The following is a 21,695-nucleotide window of genomic DNA, read 5'->3' as shown; positions in this document are numbered from 1 at the left end:
TGTGTGTCACCCTCTGCACGTCACTCACCGTCCCAGGCCGAGGGTAGGGGATCTTCCCAGTGTAGGCCATCCACTGGTAGTTGGGCCCCTCCTTGTGAGCATAGGGTCCATTGAAGACCTGGCGGATGTCAGCCATGGAGTAGACACACACTGCAGAGCCCTTAAACACAGATCTGGAGGGTAGAGGGAGGGGGATGAGGAGGCTCAGCTTTAGGAGACATAGGATTACTACTCACTCTCTGAGAAATTAGCTACTTTCTCCCTCACATCACATATTCTCTCATAGACATAAGGCTATGTGGTGTGTTGTGCTGTGGTGTGGTGTGGTGGTGTGTGGTGTGGTGTGGCGGGGTGTGTTGGGGTGTGGTGTGGTGGGGTGTGGTGTGGTGGGGTGTGCTGTGGTGGGGTGTGGTGGGGTGTGGTGGTGTGGGGTTTGGTGGGGTGGGGTGTGGTGTGGTGGGGTGGGGTGGGGGTGTGGTGGGGTGTGGTGGGGTGTGGTGTGGTGTGCTGGGGTGTGGTGGGGTGTGGTGTGGTGGGGTGTGGTGTGGTGTAGTGTGGCGGAGTGTGGTGGGGTGGGGTGTGGTGGGGTGTGGTGTGGTGTGCTGTGGTGGGGTGTGGTGGGGTGTGGTGTGGTGTGCTGTGGTGGGGTGTGGTGGGGTGTGGTGGGTGTGCTGGGTGTGGTGGGGTGTGGTGTGGTGTGCTGGGTGTGGTGGGGTGTGGTGGGGTGTGCTGGGTGTGCTGGGTGTGCTGGGTGTGCTGGGTGTAGTGGGGTGTGCTGGGTGTGCTGGGTGTGCTGGGTGTGGTGGGGTGTGCTGGGGTGTGCTGGGTGTGCTGGGTGTGCTGGGTGTGCTGGGTGTGGTGGGGTGTGGTGGGTGTGCTGGGTGTTCTGGGTGTGCTGGGTGTGCTGGGTGTGGTGTGGTGGGGTGTGGTGTGGTGGGGTGTGGTGTGGTGGGATGTGGGGTGTGGTGTGGTGTGCTTGGTGTGGTGGGGTGTGGTGTGCTGGGTGTGGTGGGTGTGGTGGGTGTGCTGGGTGTGGTGGGGTGTGGTGGGTGTGCTGGGTGTGGTGGGGTGTGCTGGGTGTGCTGGGTGTGCCTGGTGTGCTGGGTGTGGTGGGTGTGCTGGGTGTGGTGGGGTGTGTTGGGGTGTGCTGGGTGTGCTGGGTGTGCTGGGTGTGCTGGGTGTGGTGGGGTGTGGTGGGTGTGGTGGGTGTGCTGGGTGTGCTGGGTGTGGTGGGGTGTGCTGGGTGTGCTGGGTGTGCTGGGTGTGGTGGGGTGTGCTGGGGGTGCTGGGTGTGGTGGGGTGTGCTGGGTGTGCTGGGTGTGGTGGGGTGTGGTGTGGGGGGTGTGGTGGGGTGGGTGTGGTGGGGTGTGGTGTGGTGGGGTGTGCTGGGGTGGGGTGGGGTGTGGTGGGCTGGGGTGTGGTGGGGTGTGGTGGGGTGTGGTGTGGTGGGGTGGGGTGTGGTGGGGTGTGGTGGGGTGGGGTGTGGTGGGGTGTGGTGTGGTGGGGTGTGGTGTGGTGGGATGTGGTGTGGTGTGTTGGGGTGTGGTGGGGTGTGGTGTGGTGTGCTGTGGTGGGGTGTGGTGTGCTGGATGTGCTGGGTGTGGTGTGGTGTGGTGGGGTGTGCTGGGTGTGCTGGGTGTGGTGGGTGTGCTGGGTGTGCTGGGTGTGGTGTGGTGGGGTGTGCTGGGTGTGCTGGGTGTGCTGGGTGTGGTGTGTGTGCTGGATGTGCTGGGTGTGGTGTGGTGGGGTGTGCTGGGTGTGCTGGGTGTGGTGTGGTGTGCTGTGGTGGGGTGTGGTGGGGTGGGGTGTGGTGGGGGTGTGGTGGGGTGTGGGGTGGTGGGATGTGGTGTGGTGGGGTGTGGTGTGGTGGGGTGTGGTGTGGTGTGCTGTGGTGGGGTGTGGTGTGCTGGGTGTGCTGGGTGTGGTGGGGTGGGGTGTGCTGGGTGTGCTGGGTGTGGTGGGTGTGCTGGGTGTGCTGGGTGTGGTGTGGAGGGGTGTGCTGGGTGTGCTGGGTGTGGTGTGGTGGGGTGTGCTGGGTGTGCTGGGTGTGGTGGGGGTGGGTGTGCTGGGTGTGCTGGGTGTGGTGTGGTGGGGTGTGCTGGGTGTGCTGGGTGTGGTGTGGTGGGTGTGCTGGGTGTGCTGGGTGTGGTGGGGTGGGGGGGTGTGCTGGGTGTGCTGGGTGTGCTGGGTGTGATGGGGTGTGGTGTGGTGTGCTGGGTGTGGTGGGGGTGTGGTGGGGTGTGGTGTGCTGGGTGTGGTGGGTGTGCTGGGTGTGCTGGGTGTGGTGGGGTGTGGTGGGTGTGCTGGGTGTGGTGGGGTGTGGTGGGGTGTGCTGGGTGTGCTGGGTGTGCTGGGTGTGGTGGGGTGTGCTGGGTGTGGGGGGGGTGTGGTGGGTGTGCTGGGTGTGGTGGGGTGTGGTGGGGTGTGCTGGGTGTGCTGGGTGTGCTGGGTGTGGTGGGGTGTGGTGGGTGTGCTGGGTGTGCTGGGTGTGGTGGGGTGTGGTGGGGTGTGCTGGGTGTGCTGGGTGTGCTGGGTGTGCTGGGTGTGGTGGGGTGTGGTGGGTGTGCTGGGTGTGCTGGGTGTGGTGGGGTGTGGTGGGGGTGTGCTGGGTGTGCTGGGTGTGCTGGGTGTGCTGGGTGTGGTGGGGTGTGCTGGGTGTGGTGGGTGTGGTGGGGTGTGCTGGGTGTGCTGGGTGTGGTGGGTGTGCTGGGGTGTGCTGGGTGTGCTGGGTGTGCTGGGTGTGGTGGGTGTGCTGGGTGTGGTGGGTGTGGTGGGGTGTGCTGGGTGTGGTGGGGGTGTGCTGGGTGTGGTGAGGTGTGCTGGGTGTGCTGGGTGTGGTGGGTGTGGTGGGGTGTGCTGGGTGTGCTGGGGTGTGCTGGGTGTGCTGGGTGTGGTGGGTGTGCTGGGTGTGGTGGGTGTGGTGGGTGTGGTGGGGTGTGCTGGGTGTGCTGGGTGTGGTGGGGTGTGCTGGGTGTGGTGGGGTGTGCTGGGTGTGCTGGGTGTGGTGGGTGTGGTGGGGTGTGGTGGGTGTGGTGGGTGTGGTGGGGTGTGGTGGGTGTGCTGGGGTGTGCTGGGTGTGCTGGGTGTGGTGGGTGTGGTGGGGTGTGGTGGGTGTGCTGGTGTGTGCTGGGTGTGCTGGGTGTGGTGGGTGTGGTGGGTGTGCTGGGTGTGCTGGGTGTGGTGGGTGTGCTGGGTGTGCTGGGTGTGCTGGGGTGTGCTGGGTGTGCTGGGTGTGGTGGGTGTGCTGGGTGCACAGTATATTACTATATTAGTACCTTCTGTCGAGGGGCCTATCATTAGCACTACAATAGTTCTAATCAACTGGGCTTCAAGGGGGATGGTGACTGTGGCGAGTTAGTATGGAGGCAATTACAGAGTACTTCTCTCACAGACACACATAGAGCCGTGTTTATTATGACTGGGCATGTGAGTGTGAGAGCCAACTCTCCGTGTGTGTATCCTCCACACAAAATCTCCCGTTGCATATGTGAGGGCAGGAGCCGCGAGCCGTTTCCTTGAATCCTAATGCTGTGCTGACTGATGGCTTGTTATTAAAGCCCAGCCATGTGGGAACACAGGTTAAGTCTCTCACTAGAGTCCTTCCCCTCTGTGCTACGGACTGACTTCCTCCTCTGCCTTTGCAGTGTGCAGAGCAGACTGTGCAGAATAGGCTGTTTCAATAATAGAGCGTGTTACACAGGTGCCTTTGGCCACAATGAATATGGATGGGAGACGGGAAACCACGGGAGGAAACCAAAAATCTGCACCACTGACTACATATTTTCTACAGGTCTGCTGAGGAGATCTGATTGAGTGAAATCTGAAAGGGGCTGTATTGTTCTTCAATGAGACAGATACTTGTGGTAATGATGTGATTGAACTAAGGTGGACAAAAGAACGTAGTCAATCAGTGACTCACCCTGACACTGAGAACACTCCGTAGATGACAGGATTCTTTGTGTCTTGAGTTGGCTGGATGAACACGTCCCCTGTCAGACAAAAAGATAATTACATATTACTAAAAGTGGTACTGCAAACTTTCTTTCACAATCACAGTACAATAGTAGTACGAAGGACTCTGGTAAAACACTGGTAATATGAGATAAACATGGAAGGATGGTGTCTATTCTCTTCTGTCTCTCTTAGCTAACTGAGGGATCTATTATCCCAACTGGGATTCCTGAGCAGCCAGAGCTAATTCTCAAAGCGTGACATACAGACAGTTTCTACTTCCGGGATTGACACAGGACAGGAGGCGGGTTCAAGGAGAAGCCCTTTTGGATCGGACAACACAGTGGTGGTTAGGTTAGTTAGCAGCGTTTCCAGCCACAGTGGGGTCCTCAATCAGAACCCTTCCAGGGCAGACACCGATTCCTGCGTCTCAGAGGGGGAAGGTACGAAATGGAGATCTGTGGCGTAACAAGGCTTTAATGGGAGCCATATGCTTCCCATGATCCTCAGAGCTGAGGTAACTGGACCCTGTATCCTCCAATGGTTTAATGAGTTCAAAGTCAAAGGAAAAACAATTAAGGGGAAAATTGAAATGAATTTAGAGTCGACTACCTCAGCTGAGAAGTATAACACTTGGAAACACAATTCCAGGGTAAATGTTTTCCATCGAGAGAAAATAGTGAGGGGAGGAGGGGGACAGGGAGAGTAGATAGGACAAGTGTTAACCCACAGCCACAAGTCATTGGAAATGCCAATAACTAAGAATATCTAATGATTAGATTATGCATGAAACATTATACTCTCCATGTATAACTCTGGACCACTGTCATGATCATTTATGAAGCCAGACGTTACTAGATATCGTGCCTCGTATATATCAAGCAGCTCCACACCCTGACTCTACCCTTTCAGATAAATCTCTCAGCAAAGATCAAGTTGAAATGTAAAGACACTCAAATAACAAAACAGCAGCTCTCTCCATGCACACACTCTCCAAATCCCACTGGATTGAGAGTTAAGTCGTATAATAAAACATTATTTTGAATTTATCATGCCTTAAGATTGTTTGCCCAAAGAATAAACTTAAAACAGCTTTGACCCACCACTCCTATTTTTGTAAAGATAGATTTTTGGTCTCTTAGAAAAGCTGTAACAGCGACTGAGTTTATTTGACATTCACAAGTGTGTAAAAATCTATTTTTTATTGCCAGGGTATGAGAATGACAGGTAATGGCCGCAAACAAGAACGGGAATTAACTTTTGGCTAACAGGAAAGAAATTCATAACACATCTGACGCCAGTTTGACAGCCCTCCTGGCTACAGACAGAGAACTTCAATAAAATGTGGAACAAGTTGTATCATTGACTTTTATTCTGGACCTTTTTTTTGATGTGTCAGAGCAGACAAAGACTCCTTGAGGCATATTGAGTTTCTAAAGTCAGCAGTGTGCCTGCAAAAAGAACGCTCTGTTGTTCAAGCTAGAGAAGGAGGATCATAACATATCATAACTATGAGGGAAACGGCATTATTTTGTGTATTTTAGTTTTTGTCAATGTGTATGTATAGTGTTATTAAAGATAACCAATAACCATTCTGTACATTTAATTTTGCCTTATGCTATGCCGATTATACAATTCCCATTTATATCATGAAGAAAACGAATGCAGCATAATGTACTTCAATAATTGGAGAGTTTAATTCCAAAACGCTATATATCGATTTGATTGTTTAAAGAATATGGTATTTTATTTTATTTATTTCACCTTTATTTAACCAGGTAAGCCAGTTGAGAACAAGTTCTCATTTACAACTGCGACCTGGCCAAGATAAAGCAAAGCAGTGCGATAAAAACAACAACACAGAGTTACATATGGGGTAAACAAAACATAAAGTCAAAAATACAACAGAACATATATATACAGTGTGTGCGAATGTAGTAAATTATGGAGGTAAGGCAATAAATAGGCCATAGTGCAAAATAGTCACAATTTCGTATTAACACTGGAATGATAGATGTGCAAGAGATGATGTGCAAATAGAGATACTGGGGTGTGTTACGAGGGCATGTTAGGTAGCATGAGTGAAGGAGGCTTTGTTGTGAAATAGGAAGCTGATTCTAGATCTAACTTTTGATTGGAGATGCTTAATGTGAGTCTGGAAGGAGAGTTTACAGTCTAACCAGACACCTAGGTATTTGTAGTTGTCCACATACTCTAGGTCAGACCCGCCGAGAGTAGTGATTCTAGTCGGGTGGGCGGGTGCAAGCAGCGTTCGGTTGAAGAGCATGCATTTAGTTTTACTAGTGTTTAAGAGCAGTTGAAGGCTACGGAAGGAGTGTTGTATGGCGTTGAAGCACGTTTGGAGGTTTGTTAACACAGTGTCCAATGAAGGGCCAGATGTATACAAAATGGTGTTGTCCGCATAGAGGTGGATCCAAGCGTCACCAGCAGCAACAGCGACATCAATGATATACGCAGAGAATAGAGTCGGCCCGAGAATTGAACCCTGTGGCACCCCCCATAGAGACTGCCAGAGGTCCAGACAACAGGCCCTCCAATTTGACACATTGAACTCTAAATTATGAAAGAGATTGGTGTGTTTTTTCACCATCTAATCATGGCATGGGGTTGTTCAAATTTTCAATTTGTTGAAAATGTATCACTTGATGGTTTCATTTCAGAGACAAATAATCATGTTTCTTTGCAAAATGCTATATATCCGCCTCACCCTCAGATAAATAATAGTTTCTGATGAAAAAACACAAATGTGAAAAATTGGTGGATATAGCGTTTTGTAAATAAACTCTTCAATTGAAAATTGGGTTGAGACACAAGTATTATATGTTACAATAGATAAATGTGACAAAGTGCATTCACAAAAGCCTCTTCTGAATGGTCATGGTGGGTAAACAGAGAGACATATGGTCTGTCTGTCTGATGAATGTAATGACTGCATTACCAAAATATGGTATATGGTCTCTACCCTGGGGACCCGTCCGACTGCACAGCAGTCCCCATCACACTTTTGAAATGGCAATAAAAATACCAATACCCACACATTCATTTTCATTTTCTCTGACAGACACGTTATATATTTATTCTCTCTCTCTCTCTCTCTCTCTCTCTCTCTCTCTCTCTCTTCTCTCTCTCTCTCTCTCTCTCTCTCCCTCTCTCTCTCTCTCTCTCTCTCTCTCTCTCCTTCTCCTCTCTCTCTCTCTCTCTCTCTCTCTCTCTCTCTCTCTCTCTCGTCTCTCTCTCTCTCTCTCTCTCCCTCTCTCTCCTCCTCTCTCTCTCTCTCTCTCTCTCTCTCTCTCTCTCTCTCTCTCTCTCCTACATAGCTCCCATGCTGGCCTGGAAGACAAGAAGACTGGATCCTTTCTCCTTTTCGAGCCAAGACTCGCCATCTGACTCCAGTGGCGTAGTGGTGCCTGGAGAAGGAAAGGCGCCCTGCATGAGAAATTCTGAGAAATAGTGACATACACTCTGAATGACCTAAAATGATCAATCCCATATTGGTATTTCACAGTCAGGCCAAACCAAGCTGTACAAGTAAACTAATAGTAAGCCTACTATTGAAACAGAATAAGGAGGCTGTCAACTGAGTCAAAAATTCACAGGTTTCAGATTTTTCAAATTTTCTTCGGGTTTTTGCTCTCAAAGTCATACTTTTTTAATAGAAAAACTACAAATATTGATGTTCTAAGTGGATGTTCTAAAATGGATGTTCTAAACCACACTGAATTGATGGAAATAATCATGATATCATTCTGCCAGGTAGGCATTGACTACTTTGTAGCTAGTTAACATTTAATAGAGAAGGTTTTTGGGAAAGCCTTTCCATCTACCAGAAGACGGTTAGGCCTATCATTAGAATCGCTATATTTGTTCTTGTTCCTTAAATTGTTTGAAACCCCCTCTCAGCCCCCGTCGCAGCTCCCCTCTCAGCCCCCCTCTCAGCCCCCCTCAGATGCCTCCACCATTAAGCTGGAATCCTTAATGGTGAAACTGCCACATCCGTTTGCGATATAACAACAAAGAAGTTACTGCAAACAACAAACACAGTTTTTTCCCCTCTGACATCATTGCACGTGAGATAGAAGAGCACAATATGTACTGCAAAAAAAAAACTCACCAACAAAAACAACAGTGGTGGGGTGGCCAGTGGCACTGTTTCCCCCTACTGCGGATTCCATCTTTATGATAGAGACTTTAGACATCCGTCACTTCTGCTATAGACAGATGTGTGATGGATAGCTGTACGTTCAGCGGTGACAAGCCTAGTATGACCTCACTGAGTGTGACCCAGACTGCTCTCAGACTGAAGGAAACCTATTGACCTGCAGGGGGGACTGTTAAAGAGGCTGTGACGTTGACGGAAGACGAGAGAAGTAAGAAAAACAGACATTGACATTGAGTAAGAGTTGAGTATTGCTGAACATAAGTGTGTGGTTTGGGTAGTCATGCTGTATCAAAACAATTGGTCATTCACAGCCCTCAGCCGAAGACTGAAATGAGCCTCCACTAGGCTAGAGGCCTAATATATACCAAACAGAATCGAGTAATTATTGATGGCAGCAGTAAAAAGAAATGACCTGCAATAAAACAAAATCACATCAGTTATTGACCGCTAATGAAACATGTCCTACTAATAACTTGTGTTCATGATCATTTCAAGGAGAGCGCTAAGCCTCCTCAGAGTCAGATCTCCTCAACACAGTGCATTTCACTGATGTTTTCCTGAGATGGTGAGCAATTTTTTTATTTAACCTTTATTTAACTAGGCAAGTCAGTTAAGAACAAATTCTTATTTACAATGACGGTCTATCCCGGCCGACGCTGGGCCAATTGTGCACTGCCCTATGGGCCTCCCAATCACGGCCGGATTGTGATACAGCCTGGAATCGAACCAGGGCCTGTAGTGACGCCTCTAGCACTGAGATGCAGTGCCTTAGACCGCTGCGCCATTCAGTAGCCTCTCAGTCATGTGAGAGGAGAGATGTGAGTGACAGGCAGGGATGATCCCTCTAACCCTGCAGGGCACCTTCTGGCTGATCGAGACAGACCTTAAAGCCCTGCGCCTCATTACCAGTCCTCCCTAGACAACTACACACACCTCTACCCTCAGCACTTCCACTGCTGTCTTATTGAGGCAACCTGATCCCTGACCTGCTTATCATACAGGAACGATGTTGATGTCCACAGCAAAACAGACTGTAAGCTGGGTGGGACAGCGATATCTTAATCACTGCAGTACCTTCCTCAGAATTCCCCACCACGTTGCTTTACAAGTGCAGATCAGAACAGTACAGTATGTGTACAGACCCATTGGTACAGATGGGCATTCTGTACCTTACAGAATAATTAATCAAACAACATAGTAACAGTCATCAACTCTTTTCTGATTTCCTTTTTACCCTAAAACAAAACTATACGAGAGAGCAGAGCTGAAGAGATGGCATTTCGCTACACCCGCAATAACGTCTGCTAAATATGTGGATGTGACCTATGAAATTTGATTTGAGTGAAAACACAATGGAAGAGTTACTGTCTGTGAGGAATCTGTGCTTGGCTATGGTAAAGGTGGTGCATATGGAATCTGTCAGCAGATACATATAGACTCTTGTTTTCTATTAGCCCAGTCATGGGGTCACATAGATGCTTTCACTCTCCATCAGCTAGGCTCTCAATTAGGGCTGTGGTGGTCATTACATTTTGTCAGCCGGTAACTGTCATGCAAATGACTGCCGGTCTAATGGTAATTGACCGTTAATTAACATAAACGCGTTTAGCTTCTCCAGGCCTCCACGCATACAAGCCGCTGATGCGCACCTTTGGAACATCTACATTAAAAAAAAGTCGAATAAATCCATTATCTAGTTCATTTGGCAGACAATATATGTTTACAAATCCCATGGCATTATTTTATATTATATGATTTTATAGTAAGAATAATATATAACAAAAATATAAACGCAACATGTAAAGTGTTGGTCCCATGTTTCATGAGCTGAAATTAATGATCACAGAAATGTTCCATTTGCACAAAAAGCTTATTTCTCTAAAATGTTGTATGTGCACAAAATATGATTTTGGTGATTGCATCAATGTCCTCCAGAGCTGTTGACAGAGAATTGAATGCTCATTCCTCTACCATAAGCCACCTCCAACGTCGTTTTAGAGAATTTGGCAGTACATCCAACCATGCCAGCCCAGGACCTCCACATCGGTCTTCTTCAACTTACGGGATTGCCTGAGACCAGCCACCCGGACAGCTGATGGAACTGTGGGTTTGCACAACCGAAGAATTTCTGCACAAACTGTCAGAAACCGTCTCAGGGAAGCTCATCTGCGTGCTCGTCATCCTCACCAGGTTCTTGACCTGACTGCAGTGCGGTGTCGTAACCGACTTCAGTGGGCAAATACTCATCTTCAATGGCCACTGGCACACTGGAGAAGTGTGCTCTTCACGGATGAATCCCATTTTCAACTGTACCGAGCAGATGGTAGACAGCGTGTATGGTGTTGTGTGGGCGAGCAGTTTGCTGATGTCAACGTTGTGAACAGAGTGCCCCATGGTGGCGGTGGGGTTATGGGATAAGCTATGAACATATGCTATGGACAACGAACACAATTGCATTTTATCGATGGCAATTTGAATGCACCAATATACCGTGACGAGATTCTGAGGCCCATTGTTGTGCCATTCATCCGCCGCCATCATCTCATGTTTCAGCATGATAATGCACGGCCCCATGTCGCAAGGATCTGCACACAATTCCTGGAAGCGGAAAATGTCCCAGTTCTTCCATGACCTGCATACTCACCAGACATGTCACCCATTGAGCATGTTTGGGATGCTCCGTATCGACGTGTACGACAGCATGTTCCAGTTCCCACCAATATCCAGCAACTTCGCACAGCCATTGAAGAGGAGTGGGACAACATTCACAGTCCAAAATCAACTGCCTGATCAACTCTATGCAAAGGAGAGGTGGTCACACCAGATACTGACTGGTTTTCTGATCCACCCCCCTACCTTTTTTTAAGGTATCTGTGACCAAAATCCAGAAAATCACATTGTATGATTTTTAAGTAATTAATTTGCATTTTATTGCATGACATAAGTATTTGATACATCAGACAAGCAGAACTTAATATTTGGTACAGAAACCTTTGTTTGCAATTACAGAGATCATACATTTCCTGTAGGTCTTGACCAGGTTTGCACACACTGCAGCAAGGGATTTTGGCCCACTCCTCCATACAGACTTTCTCCAGATCCTTCAGGTTTCGGGGCTGTCGCTGGGCAATACGGACTTTCAGCTCCCTCCAAAGATTTTCTATTGGGTTCAGGTCTGGAGACTGGCTAGACCACTCCAGGACATTGAGATGCTTCTTACGGAGCCACTCCTTAGTTGCCCTGGCTGTGTGTTTCGGGTCGTTGTCATGCTGGAAGACCCAGCCACGACCCATCTTCAATGCTCTTACTGAGGTAAGGAGGTTGTTGGCCAAGATCTCGCAATACATGCCCCCTCCATCCTCCCCTCAATACGGTGCAGTTGTCCTGTCCCCTTTGCAGAATAGCATCCCCAAAGATTGATGTTTCCACCTCCATTCTTCACGGTTGGGATGGTGTTCTTGGGGTTATACTCATCCTTCTTCTTCCTCCAAACACGGCGAGTGGAGTTTAGACCAAAAAGCTCTATTTTTGTCTCATCAGACCACATGTCCTTCTCCCATTCCTCCTCTGGATCATCCAGATGGTCATTGGCAAACTTCAGACGGGCCTGGACATGCGCTGGCTTGAGCAGGGGGACCTTGCGTGCACTGCAGGATTTTAATCCATGACGGCGTAGTGTGTTACTAATGGTTTTCTTTGAGACTGTGGTCCCAGCTCTCTTCAGGTCATTGACCAGGTCCTGCCGTGTAGTTCTGGGCTGATCCCTCACCTTCCTCATGATCATTGATGCCCCACGAGGTGAGATCTTAAATGGAGCCCCAGACCGAGGGTGATTGACCGTCATCTTGAACTTCTTCCATTTTCTAATAATTGCGTCAACAGTTGTTGCCTTCTCACCCAGCTGCTTGCCTATTGTCCTGTAGCCCATCCCAGCCTTGTGCAGGTCTACAATTTTTTCCCTGATGTCCTTACACAGCTCTCTGGTCTTGGCCATTGTGGAGAGGTTGGAGTCTGTTTGATTGAGTGTGTGGATAGGTGTCTTTTATACAGGTAACGAGTTCAAACAGGTGCAGTTAATACAGGTAATGATTGGAGAACAGGAGGGCTTCTTAAAGAAAAACTAACAGGTCTGTGAGAGCCGGAATTCTTACTGGTTGGTAGGTGATCAAATACTTATGTCATGCAATAAAATGCAAATTAATTACTTAAAAATCATACAATGTGATTTTCTGGATTTTTGTTTTAGTTTCCGTCTCTCACAGTTGAAGTGTACCTATGATAAAAATTACAGACCTCTACATGCTTTGTAAGTAGGAAAACCTGCAAAATGGCATTGTATCAAATACTTGTTCTCCCCACTGTATTTAAAGAAAAATCATATTTATAATTTTTTTAAATGTTTTTTTATACTTACACTACCGTTCAAAAGTTTGGGGTCACTTAGAAATGTCCTTGTTTTCGAAAGAAAAGCCATTTTTTGGTTCATTAAAATAACATCAAATTGATCAGAAATACAGTGTAGACATTGTTAATGTTGTAAATGGCTATTGTAGCTGGTAACGGCTGATTTTTAATGTTCTCCCCACTGTATATATATACACACACACACATATACATACACACAGTTGAAGTCGGAAGTTTACATACACTTAGGTTGGAGTCATTAAAACTCCTTTTTTAAACACCACACATTTCTTGTTAACAAACTATAGTTTTGGCTAGTCGGTTAGGACATCTACTTTGTGCATGACAAAATAAATCTTTCCAACAATTGTTTACAGACAGATTATTTCACTTATAATTAATTGTATCACAATTCCAGTGGGTCAGAAGTTTACATACATTAAGTTGACTGTGCCTTTAAACAGCTTGGAAAATTCCAGAAAACGATGTTATGGCTTTAGAAGCTTCTGATAGGCTAATTGACATATTTGAGTCAATTGGAGGTGTACCTGTGGATGTATTTCAAGGCCTACCTTCAAACTCAGTGCCTCTTTGCTTGACATCATGGGAAAATCAAAAGAAATCAGCCAAGACCTCAGAAAAATAATTGTAGACCTCAACAAGTCTGGTTCATCCTTGGGAGCAATTTCCAAACGCCTGAAGGGACCACGTTCATCTGTACAAACAATAGTACGCAAGTATAAACACCATGGGACCACGCAGACGTCATACCGCTCAGGAAGGATATGCGTTCTGTCTCCCAGAGATGAACGTAATTTGGTGCGAAAAGTGCAAATCAATCCCAGAACAACAGCAAAGGACCTTGTGAAGATGCTGGAGGAAACAGGTACAAAAGTATCTATATCCACAGTAAGACTAGTCCTATATCGACATAACCTAAATGGCCGCTCAGCAAGGAAGAAGCCACTGCTCCAAAACCGCCATAAAAAAGCCAGACCATGGTTTGCAACTGCACATGGGGACAAATATCGTACTTTTTGGAGAAATGTCCTCTGGTCTGGATGAAACAAAAATAGAACTGTTTGGCCATAATGACCATCGTTATGTTTGGAGGAAAAAGGGGGATGCTTGCAAGCCAAAGAACACCATCCCAACCGTGAAGCACGGGGGTGGCAGCATCATGCTGTGGGGGTGCTTTGCTGCAGGAGGGACTGGTCCACTTCACAAAATAGATGGCATCACGAGGAAGGAAAATTATGTGGATATATTGAAGCAACATCTCAAGACATCAGTCAGGAAGTTAAAGCTTGGTCGCAAATGGGTCTTCCAAATGGACAATGACCCCAAGCATACTTCCAAAGTTGTGGCAAAATGGCTTAAGGACAACAAAGTCAAGGTATTGGAGTGGCCGTCACAAAGCCCTGACCTCAATCCTATAGAACATTTGTGGGCAGAACTTAAAAAGTGTGTGCGAGCAAGGAGGCCTTCAAACCTAACTCAGTTACACCAGCTCTGTCAAGAGAAATGGGCCAAAACTCACCCAACTTATTTTGGGAAGCTTGTGGAAGGCTACCCAAAACGTTTGACCCAAGTTAAACAATTTAAAGGCAATGCTACCAAATCCTTATTGAGTGTATGTAAACTTCTGACCCACTGGGAATGTGATGAAAGCTGAAATAAATCATTCTTTCTACTATTATTCTGACATTTCACATTCTTAAAATAAAGTGGTGATCCTAACTGACCTAAGACAGGGAATTTATACTAGGATTAAATGTCAGGAATTGTGAGAAACTGAGTTTAAATGTATTTGGCTAAGGTGTATGTAAACTTCCGACTTCAACTGTACATATCTTTTTATATGAATTTATTTAAGTTGACTGATTTCCTTATATGAACTGTAAAATCTTTGAAATTGTTGCATGTTGCGTTTATATTTTTGTTCAGTGTAATTTAACTTCTTCGAATAAAATAGAAAGGATATTTTTTCCCATTCCTGTGCGAGTGCGCATATGAAGTGGCTATGTTGAGTGTAAAAGTGATCATTTGAAACAGGTCCTATAGGCTATATTTAGAGTAATTTGACTAATTTAGCTGCAAATGATACAAACCTTAGCATGTCTTAGAAATCACAACATATATGGGCTGTATAATGCAACTATATTGATGATTTGAAAAAGTCTAATAAAATATATTTTCGCTCTGTTCCTTGCCTCAGGCTGCACACGCTGTTTTCTCATTAAGTGATAACATTCTCATCCATCAGACTATTCTCAACTGAATCTCGTCTTTACTAATATTTGAAATTAGTTTTGATTTAAAATGGGCCATTATCAAATAGGTAGGAACAGGTGCCTCGAATAGCAAATGGAGGCTGCGCTTTCCTGCGGTTCCTTTTTCAATCATGTCAGGTAGGCTACTCCGGTTTTACAGCAGAGCAATGTGCTTAATATTAGCAGCTGAGAAATAAATATAGTAGCAGTAGAAAGCTGGGATCCTCCTCTTTTTAGTTGCAACCATCAAAACTCTGCTTTCACATGGGATTGCATATAGAAATGTCTGGGCTTATAAGAACATTTATTTCACTCCACGCATCAACCACTGTTTGAGGGGCAGCCTCTAGCTGCAAGACCGTTGATATTCCGCTCAAACTCTGTATGCCATGGGCCCTCCAACCCTGTTCCTGCAGCTACCCAGTGCTTCATTTGGAAAACCAGGCGAAATCTGTTCAGAAACATCGATAGTAACATGTTTTCACAACAAAACATATTTAATTAAACTGTTGACAGCCTCTTTCTCTGCGTGCTTGAGAAAGGAATGAAGGGGAGAGAGGAAGAGATGGAAACACATGGTGTTGAGATATTCTGTAGCTAAAGGTAATGTGTCAGCCTATTAATTATGAAAATATAATACATTCCCTATTACTAGGCTATTCAAAATCAAATACAAATTACTATAGTTGTAGGCTAACTAGCCTACTCTGTAAGCCGCCCTGCACAATCAATAAACCAACAGCATTGCCTAGGCATATACGTTCTCTCCCAGACTCATGGATAGAAAGTTTGGAGCATAGCATACGGTAACCAGTCCATCCAGTATGTATAATAATACAGTCCACACTCAAAGGCGATTACTTGAGTTTTGGAGTATAGGCTAGACCATTTATATACTAAAGACATCTTAAATCTATGTTTAAATTTTTTTTATTTCTGCAGTGCGTAATATGCGTTAGTGCAGTTTGGAACGGTTCAAAATAACTCAGATGTTACAGAGATACTACAGAAAGATTACAGAGAGTGGGGTCTCAACTGATGGCTGGTCATCTGACATGCTGTCTCTTTTAGGTGGAGCGGAGCGGACTATGTTTAGTGTCTAACAGTTGAGGGAACAGAGGAGTAGGACAACACTTGAGGACAATTGTGAAGTTAGTGTAAGAACATAACAACTAGGCTATACCACTGTTGGAAAATGATGCCTACTTACGGAGCTCATCGAAGTGGGTCTCTATGCCGTCCACTCCAGGCACAGAGCAGATGAGTCTGGCCTTCAGGAAAGTGCTCCACTTGTTGACCAGACAGCAGTGTCCACCATCATCATTCTGCAAGGGGGGGGACAAAAGGCACTCACACCTGACCCCTACACAAACACCACAAGTGGGCTGGTCCACAGATTCAAACCAACAGCTGTTAGATACAGACAACTAGCAGCCAACACTAGCTGAGAGTGAAAACATCAGATCTGTGGGTCAGTCTGTCCGCCCCATCTGTTGTGGACAGACGCCTGCCCCTACAGAGAGGTGGGGAGGGAGGTGAAGCCCAGTGAAAATTATTCACAGCCCAGAAATCCTTGCAAAACATTACGAAATGTCTTCGAAACTCATTGAAAAGAGAAAACAGGGGTCTGATAGACAAGTACAACACGAAATGTTCAAGTGAAAAATCAGAGAATGGTATTTATGCCACAATTTATATTGGAGTAATATACTACTGAACATCATGCAAAGGTTAGAATATTCCATTGTTTTGTAGCAAAGTACAGAGAGAACCTTGATGAAAACCTGCTCCAAGCTCAGGACCTCAGACTGTGGTGAAGGTTCACCTTCCAACAGGACAATGACACTAAGCACACAGCCAAGACAACGCAGGAGTGGCTTCGGGACAAGTCTCTGATTGTCCTTGAGTGGCCCAGCCAGAGCCCGGACTTGAACCCGATAGCTGTGCAGGGACGCTCCCCATCCAACCTGACAGAGCTTGAGAGGATCTGCAGAGAAGAATTGGAGAAGCTCCCCAAATATAAGTGTGCCAAGCTTGTATCGTCATACCCTAGAAGACTCGAGGCTGTAATCGCTGCCAAAGGTGCTTCAACAAAGTACTGAGTACAGGGTCTGAATACTTAAGTAAATGTGATATTTCCGTTTTTTATTTTTAATACATTTGCAAAAATGTTGACAAACCTGTTTTTGCTTTGTCATTATGGGATATTGTGTGTAGATTGATTAGGGAAAAAAACAATTTAATCAATTTTAGAATAAGGCTGTAACGTAACAAAATGTGGAAAATGCACTGTACAGTGGATCTACACCAGTAGTGTTATTTCCAGTGGCCGTCATCGGAGAATCTGGCCTTAATGGCCATGTACTCTTATAATCTCCACCCGGCACAGCCAGAGGAGGACTGGCCACCCCTCACAACCTGGTTCCTCTCTAGGTTTCTTCCTAGGTTCCTGCCTTTTTAGGCAGTTTTTCCTAGCCACCGTGCTTCTACATCTGCATTGCTTGCTGTTTGGGGTTTTAGGCTGGGTTTCTGTATAAGCACTTTGTGACATTTGCTGATGTAAAAAGGGCTTTATAAATACATTTGATTTGATTTGAGGACAGTGGCTTAGGATCCAGAGACAGACAGGACCAACGTCCCAAGGGTCCCATAGGAGACGTGCAGCAAGAGGGGGAAGGTTTGCACACAGCACAGGGTTACCCTCTGACCCCCTCTATGGATAAACAACATTCTGAGTCACTGCAGCCACTGGATACATACATCACTAGATCAACATTACCCTGAGAGTGTTATATGTATGTGTGTTTATGTGTATATACTGGAGGCCAAAGGCAAACTCTCCCACTCCAACAGTTTATCACAGGGGACAACAAGCATTCCCTTCAGTTTGGTTTTCTTAGACTCCTCATTGGCTGTTGAGGAAGTGGGGGCAGGGCTGTGTTGTTTTATGTCTGACTGTGTTGAATGGTGAGATACAGTGATGGTTTAAGGGGAGTTTCCAAGGAGACCCCTCTACTCTGTGGATGTCTCAGTATCAGTAGTGGCAGGGTACTGGGTTCACAGGCTCAAAGGTCACAATATGAGACAAACCCTCACAATTGCAGTAAGAAAACATTTGCAGATAATGTGGTTGTGGTGGCCACTTACCAGACAGATCCTGCCTATCCTGGACTGGGCCATGGGACTCTGGCCCATCTCTGAAGCCTTCTCCCGGAAGAAGAAGTAGAGCTTGTCATCGTTCTTCTCAGCACTGTCTGGGATGAGGTGCGCCTTGATGAATGTGGGATCTGAAAAGAGAGAGAAAGAGAGAGCGAGAGAGCGAGAAAGAGAGAGAAAGCGAGAAAGAAAGAGAGAGAAAGAAAGAAAGAGAGAGAGAGAGCGAGAGAGAGAGTGAGAGAGAGCGAGAAACAGAGAGAACGGGAGAGAGAGTTGAAGATGAGACAGATGCTAGTGAGAGTCAGTTGAAGCCTGAAGCTGACAACATGTCACTACATTCCAAATCTCTCTCATTAATCTCACTGAATGAGCACAATATGGCGTCAACCTCTCTTCTCATGATAGCTCACTGATTAGGGCACTGCTGGACACATCAAACTGATCTTGTCCTCCCTGCTGCTACAGACACAACCCAGATGGGGGCAGACCATGTGGGGGGGGGGGGTGAGTACATAGATTAGGTTAGAGATTAGATTAGTTTATTAGTCACATGTACAGGGATGCAGCTGTAACTGCAGGGTACAGTGAAAATCTTATGCTCCGGGCTCCAACAGTCTGTTGGGGAATGTCTATAGGGGGAGCAACAGGGGGGGAAGTGAAAAGTGAATGAAACAGTAATAACAAATAATAATATATACATATTTACGTTGTAACAATGATACATGTCCGTTGGGGGGCGGGGGAAGGGTAGGAAGTCTGGGGGGCAGGAGGGAGACAGGGGGAACAGCCTGATGGTCTGGGGGTAGAAGCTATTGGCCAGTCTTCCAGTTATTGCCCTGATGCTCCTGTACTGCCCGCGCCTGAGAAGCGGGGAGGACAGGCGTTGGCTCGGGTGACTGGGGTCCCTGATGATCTTCTTGGCCTGGTGGTGAGTGCTACGGGATGGTACACTTATATGGGGGGTAGACCATGTGGGGGGTGGGGGTGGGGAGGTACATAGACTCATATGGGGGGTAGACCATGTTGGGGGTGGGGTATACAGTGGCTTGCAAAAGTATTCACCTCCCTTGGCATTTTTCCTATTTTGTTGCCTTACAACCTGGAATTTAAATTGATTTTTTGGGGGTTTGCATCATTTGATTTACACAACATGCCTACACTTTGAAGATGCAAAATATTTTTTTTTGTGAAACAAACAAGAAATAAGACAAAAAAACTGAAAACTTGAGCGAGCATAACTATTCACCCCCCAAAGTCAATACTTTGTAGAGCCACCTTTTGCAGCAATTACAGCTGCAAGTCTCTTGGGGTATGTCTCTATAAGCTTGGCACATCTAGCCACTGGGAATTTTTGCCCATTCTTCAAGGCAAAACTGCTCCAGCTCCAAGTTGGATGGGTTCCGCTGTCATACCACAGATTCTCAATTGGATTGAGGTCTGGGCTTTGACTAGGCCATTCTAAGACATTTAAATGTTTCCCACTTGAGTGTTGCTTTAGCAGTATACTTAGGGTCATTGTCCTGCTGGAAGGTGAACCTCCGTCCCAGTCTCAAATCTCTGGAAGACTGAAACAGGTTTCCCTCAAGAATTTCCCTGTATTTAGCGCCATCCATCATTCCTTCAATTCTGACCAGTTTCCAAGTCCCTGCCGATGAAAAACACCCCCACAGCATGATGCTGCCACCACCATGCTTCACTGTGGGGATGGCTTGGACCATATATACAGTATGTCATGCAGAGGTGCTATGAGACAGAACAGGAATGTAGAGACTGAGGTATCAATTGATACATGATGGAAATACAAAGACAAATGCCATAGAGAGATGACGTCTGTCATGATGAGACGTGAGACATTACCATTTAACCATTTGGAGTTGTATTGATCTGTCCTCATGGCGGTCTGTTTCCCTAGAGTACGGAAGATGGACGCGTCTGTCCCCATGAAGTCAATGTAGACCCCAGCGTAGAGCTCCCCATCTGTCAATCAGAGAGAGAGAGAGAGAAAGAGATCAATGGAATATCTTAGAAAGACAATAACCTATCGGTTGACAGGAGGCAAACCATGTGTGATTCGTGACTACAGTCCTTTGTTATGTAGATATGGCCCTGGTTTCTGTAGGGCAAGAACACATGGTACCCTTCCCCTCCTCATAACCAACAGTAGGGCCAGCTGGTGGCCAGGGTCAGGCAGGACAGCGAGGAGGGAGATCCCAGGGCAGACACTGGGGACATGGGGCAGGATGTGGGGATGTGGTCATTGGACCTGGTCAGGGTAAGCAGTGTGGGATGGAGGCCTGGGAAATGCCCGCCACCAGTTGCTTGTGGCTGAGTGTGAGTGAGCAGGTGCTGCACCAGTATGGGACCTGTTTAGAGTGTTGACAGATCTCCCTGAAGACAAGACAGTATTTTCCTTCTATTATCCCATTAGATCGAACCCCTTCACACTGGGGTGGGTTGGCAAGGTGACCAAACATGGCAGAAAAACTGGGGTCAAGAGAGGTACATAGAAAAGCCTCCCTATAAGAGGATAATTCCTTGTTTTGCATCTGTGTTGTGTGGTATGACTGGCTGTGTTGTAGGTCAGTTATGTAGCAGCTGAGTTGCTACGGTAAGTGGACGCTAGTTAGTTCCGCCCTGGGAAGTCACAGAGGGGGGTCATGGGAAGTGTCACACACCCTGGGTGGCTGGGAGGTCAGTGGAGCCATGCCAGAGAGGAAGAGGTCAACTGCCAAGTCTGACCAACTGTCTGCAAGCTGGTGTCAACACCAGACCACCTACTGATATGAGAACTTACATACCGATGCATGCTACTCAATCAATCAATCAAATGTATTTATAAAGCCCTTTTTACATCAGCAGATGTCACAAAGTGCTATACAGAAACCCAGCCTAAAACCCCAAACAGCAAGCAATGCAGATGTAGAAGCACAGGTGGCTAGGAAAGACTCCCTAGAAAGGCAGGAACCTAGGAAGAAACATAGAGAGGAACCAGGCTCTCTACTCTCTTTATCCCCGAATTACAGTGAATATACTGTGCAGTACATAGATGAATAAACCTCGATACAGCAATTCACTTTGTAGTATAGTTTTATGATTATGAGATTAGTATAACAATGTAATTGTTACCGTCACCACTGGGTAACTACAAATGAAGAGAAAACTATTTTAAAAGAGGCAAAGGTATTTGAATGAACAAGATCTAGTGTGACTAGCCAATCGTGCATTCATAGATACTGTAGTAGGTAATAACTTCAACAGCGGTTGGACTGACCCCAAAGACTCCTTGGGGGGAAGAGGAATAAAGAGACACTAAATTCTTCCAATAATGGAACAAGTGACCTGAGAGAGAAGAGGTGAACAGGCACTTACTGATCAAAGCTGAGACGCTGTTGAGTTTAGGGTCGTAAGGACATTTGCCTTTCCCCGAATCCACTTTGCCTGGCTCTAAACGGAAGATATATTCCTGTAATAGATAGCAAATAAAATGTTATTTGTCACATGCTTCGTAAAACAACAGGTGTAGACTAATAGTGAATTGCTTACTTACAGGATCTTCCCAACAATGCAGAGAGAAAAATAGAAAAATTATAGAAAGATAATTACACATGGAATAAACGATAACTTGGCTATATACACGGGGTACCAGTACCAAGTCGATGTGCAGGAGTATGAGATAATTGAGATAGATACATACATATAGGTAGGGATAAAGTGAGGACAGTGCAGAAACA

General features: G+C 46.5%; 1 protein-coding gene across 5 annotated transcripts in view; it reads right to left on the bottom strand.

Annotated features, from left to right (window-relative positions):
• The window catches only part of LOC121574870 (semaphorin-3F), a 95,414-nt gene that overhangs the window by 5,926 nt on the left and 67,793 nt on the right, over positions 1-21,695 (bottom strand). For all 5 annotated transcript variants that reach the window (XM_041887514.2, XM_041887516.2, XM_041887517.2 and 2 more), the window contains 6 exons: positions 21,334-21,427; positions 19,822-19,941; positions 17,956-18,095; positions 16,019-16,133; positions 3,920-3,989; positions 29-173 (listed from right to left, as the gene is read on the bottom strand). In XM_041887514.2, the coding sequence (XP_041743448.1) occupies positions 29-173; positions 3,920-3,989; positions 16,019-16,133; positions 17,956-18,095; positions 19,822-19,941; positions 21,334-21,427 (684 nt within the window). The remainder of the gene's footprint in view (positions 1-28; positions 174-3,919; positions 3,990-16,018; positions 16,134-17,955; positions 18,096-19,821; positions 19,942-21,333; positions 21,428-21,695) is intronic.

This window comes from Coregonus clupeaformis, chromosome 10 (genome assembly GCF_020615455.1).
Source record: "Coregonus clupeaformis isolate EN_2021a chromosome 10, ASM2061545v1, whole genome shotgun sequence".
Lineage (NCBI taxonomy): Eukaryota > Metazoa > Chordata > Actinopteri > Salmoniformes > Salmonidae > Coregonus > Coregonus clupeaformis.
The sequence above is the reverse complement of the archived record's forward strand: the minus strand, read 5'-3'. Positions and strand labels throughout refer to the sequence as shown.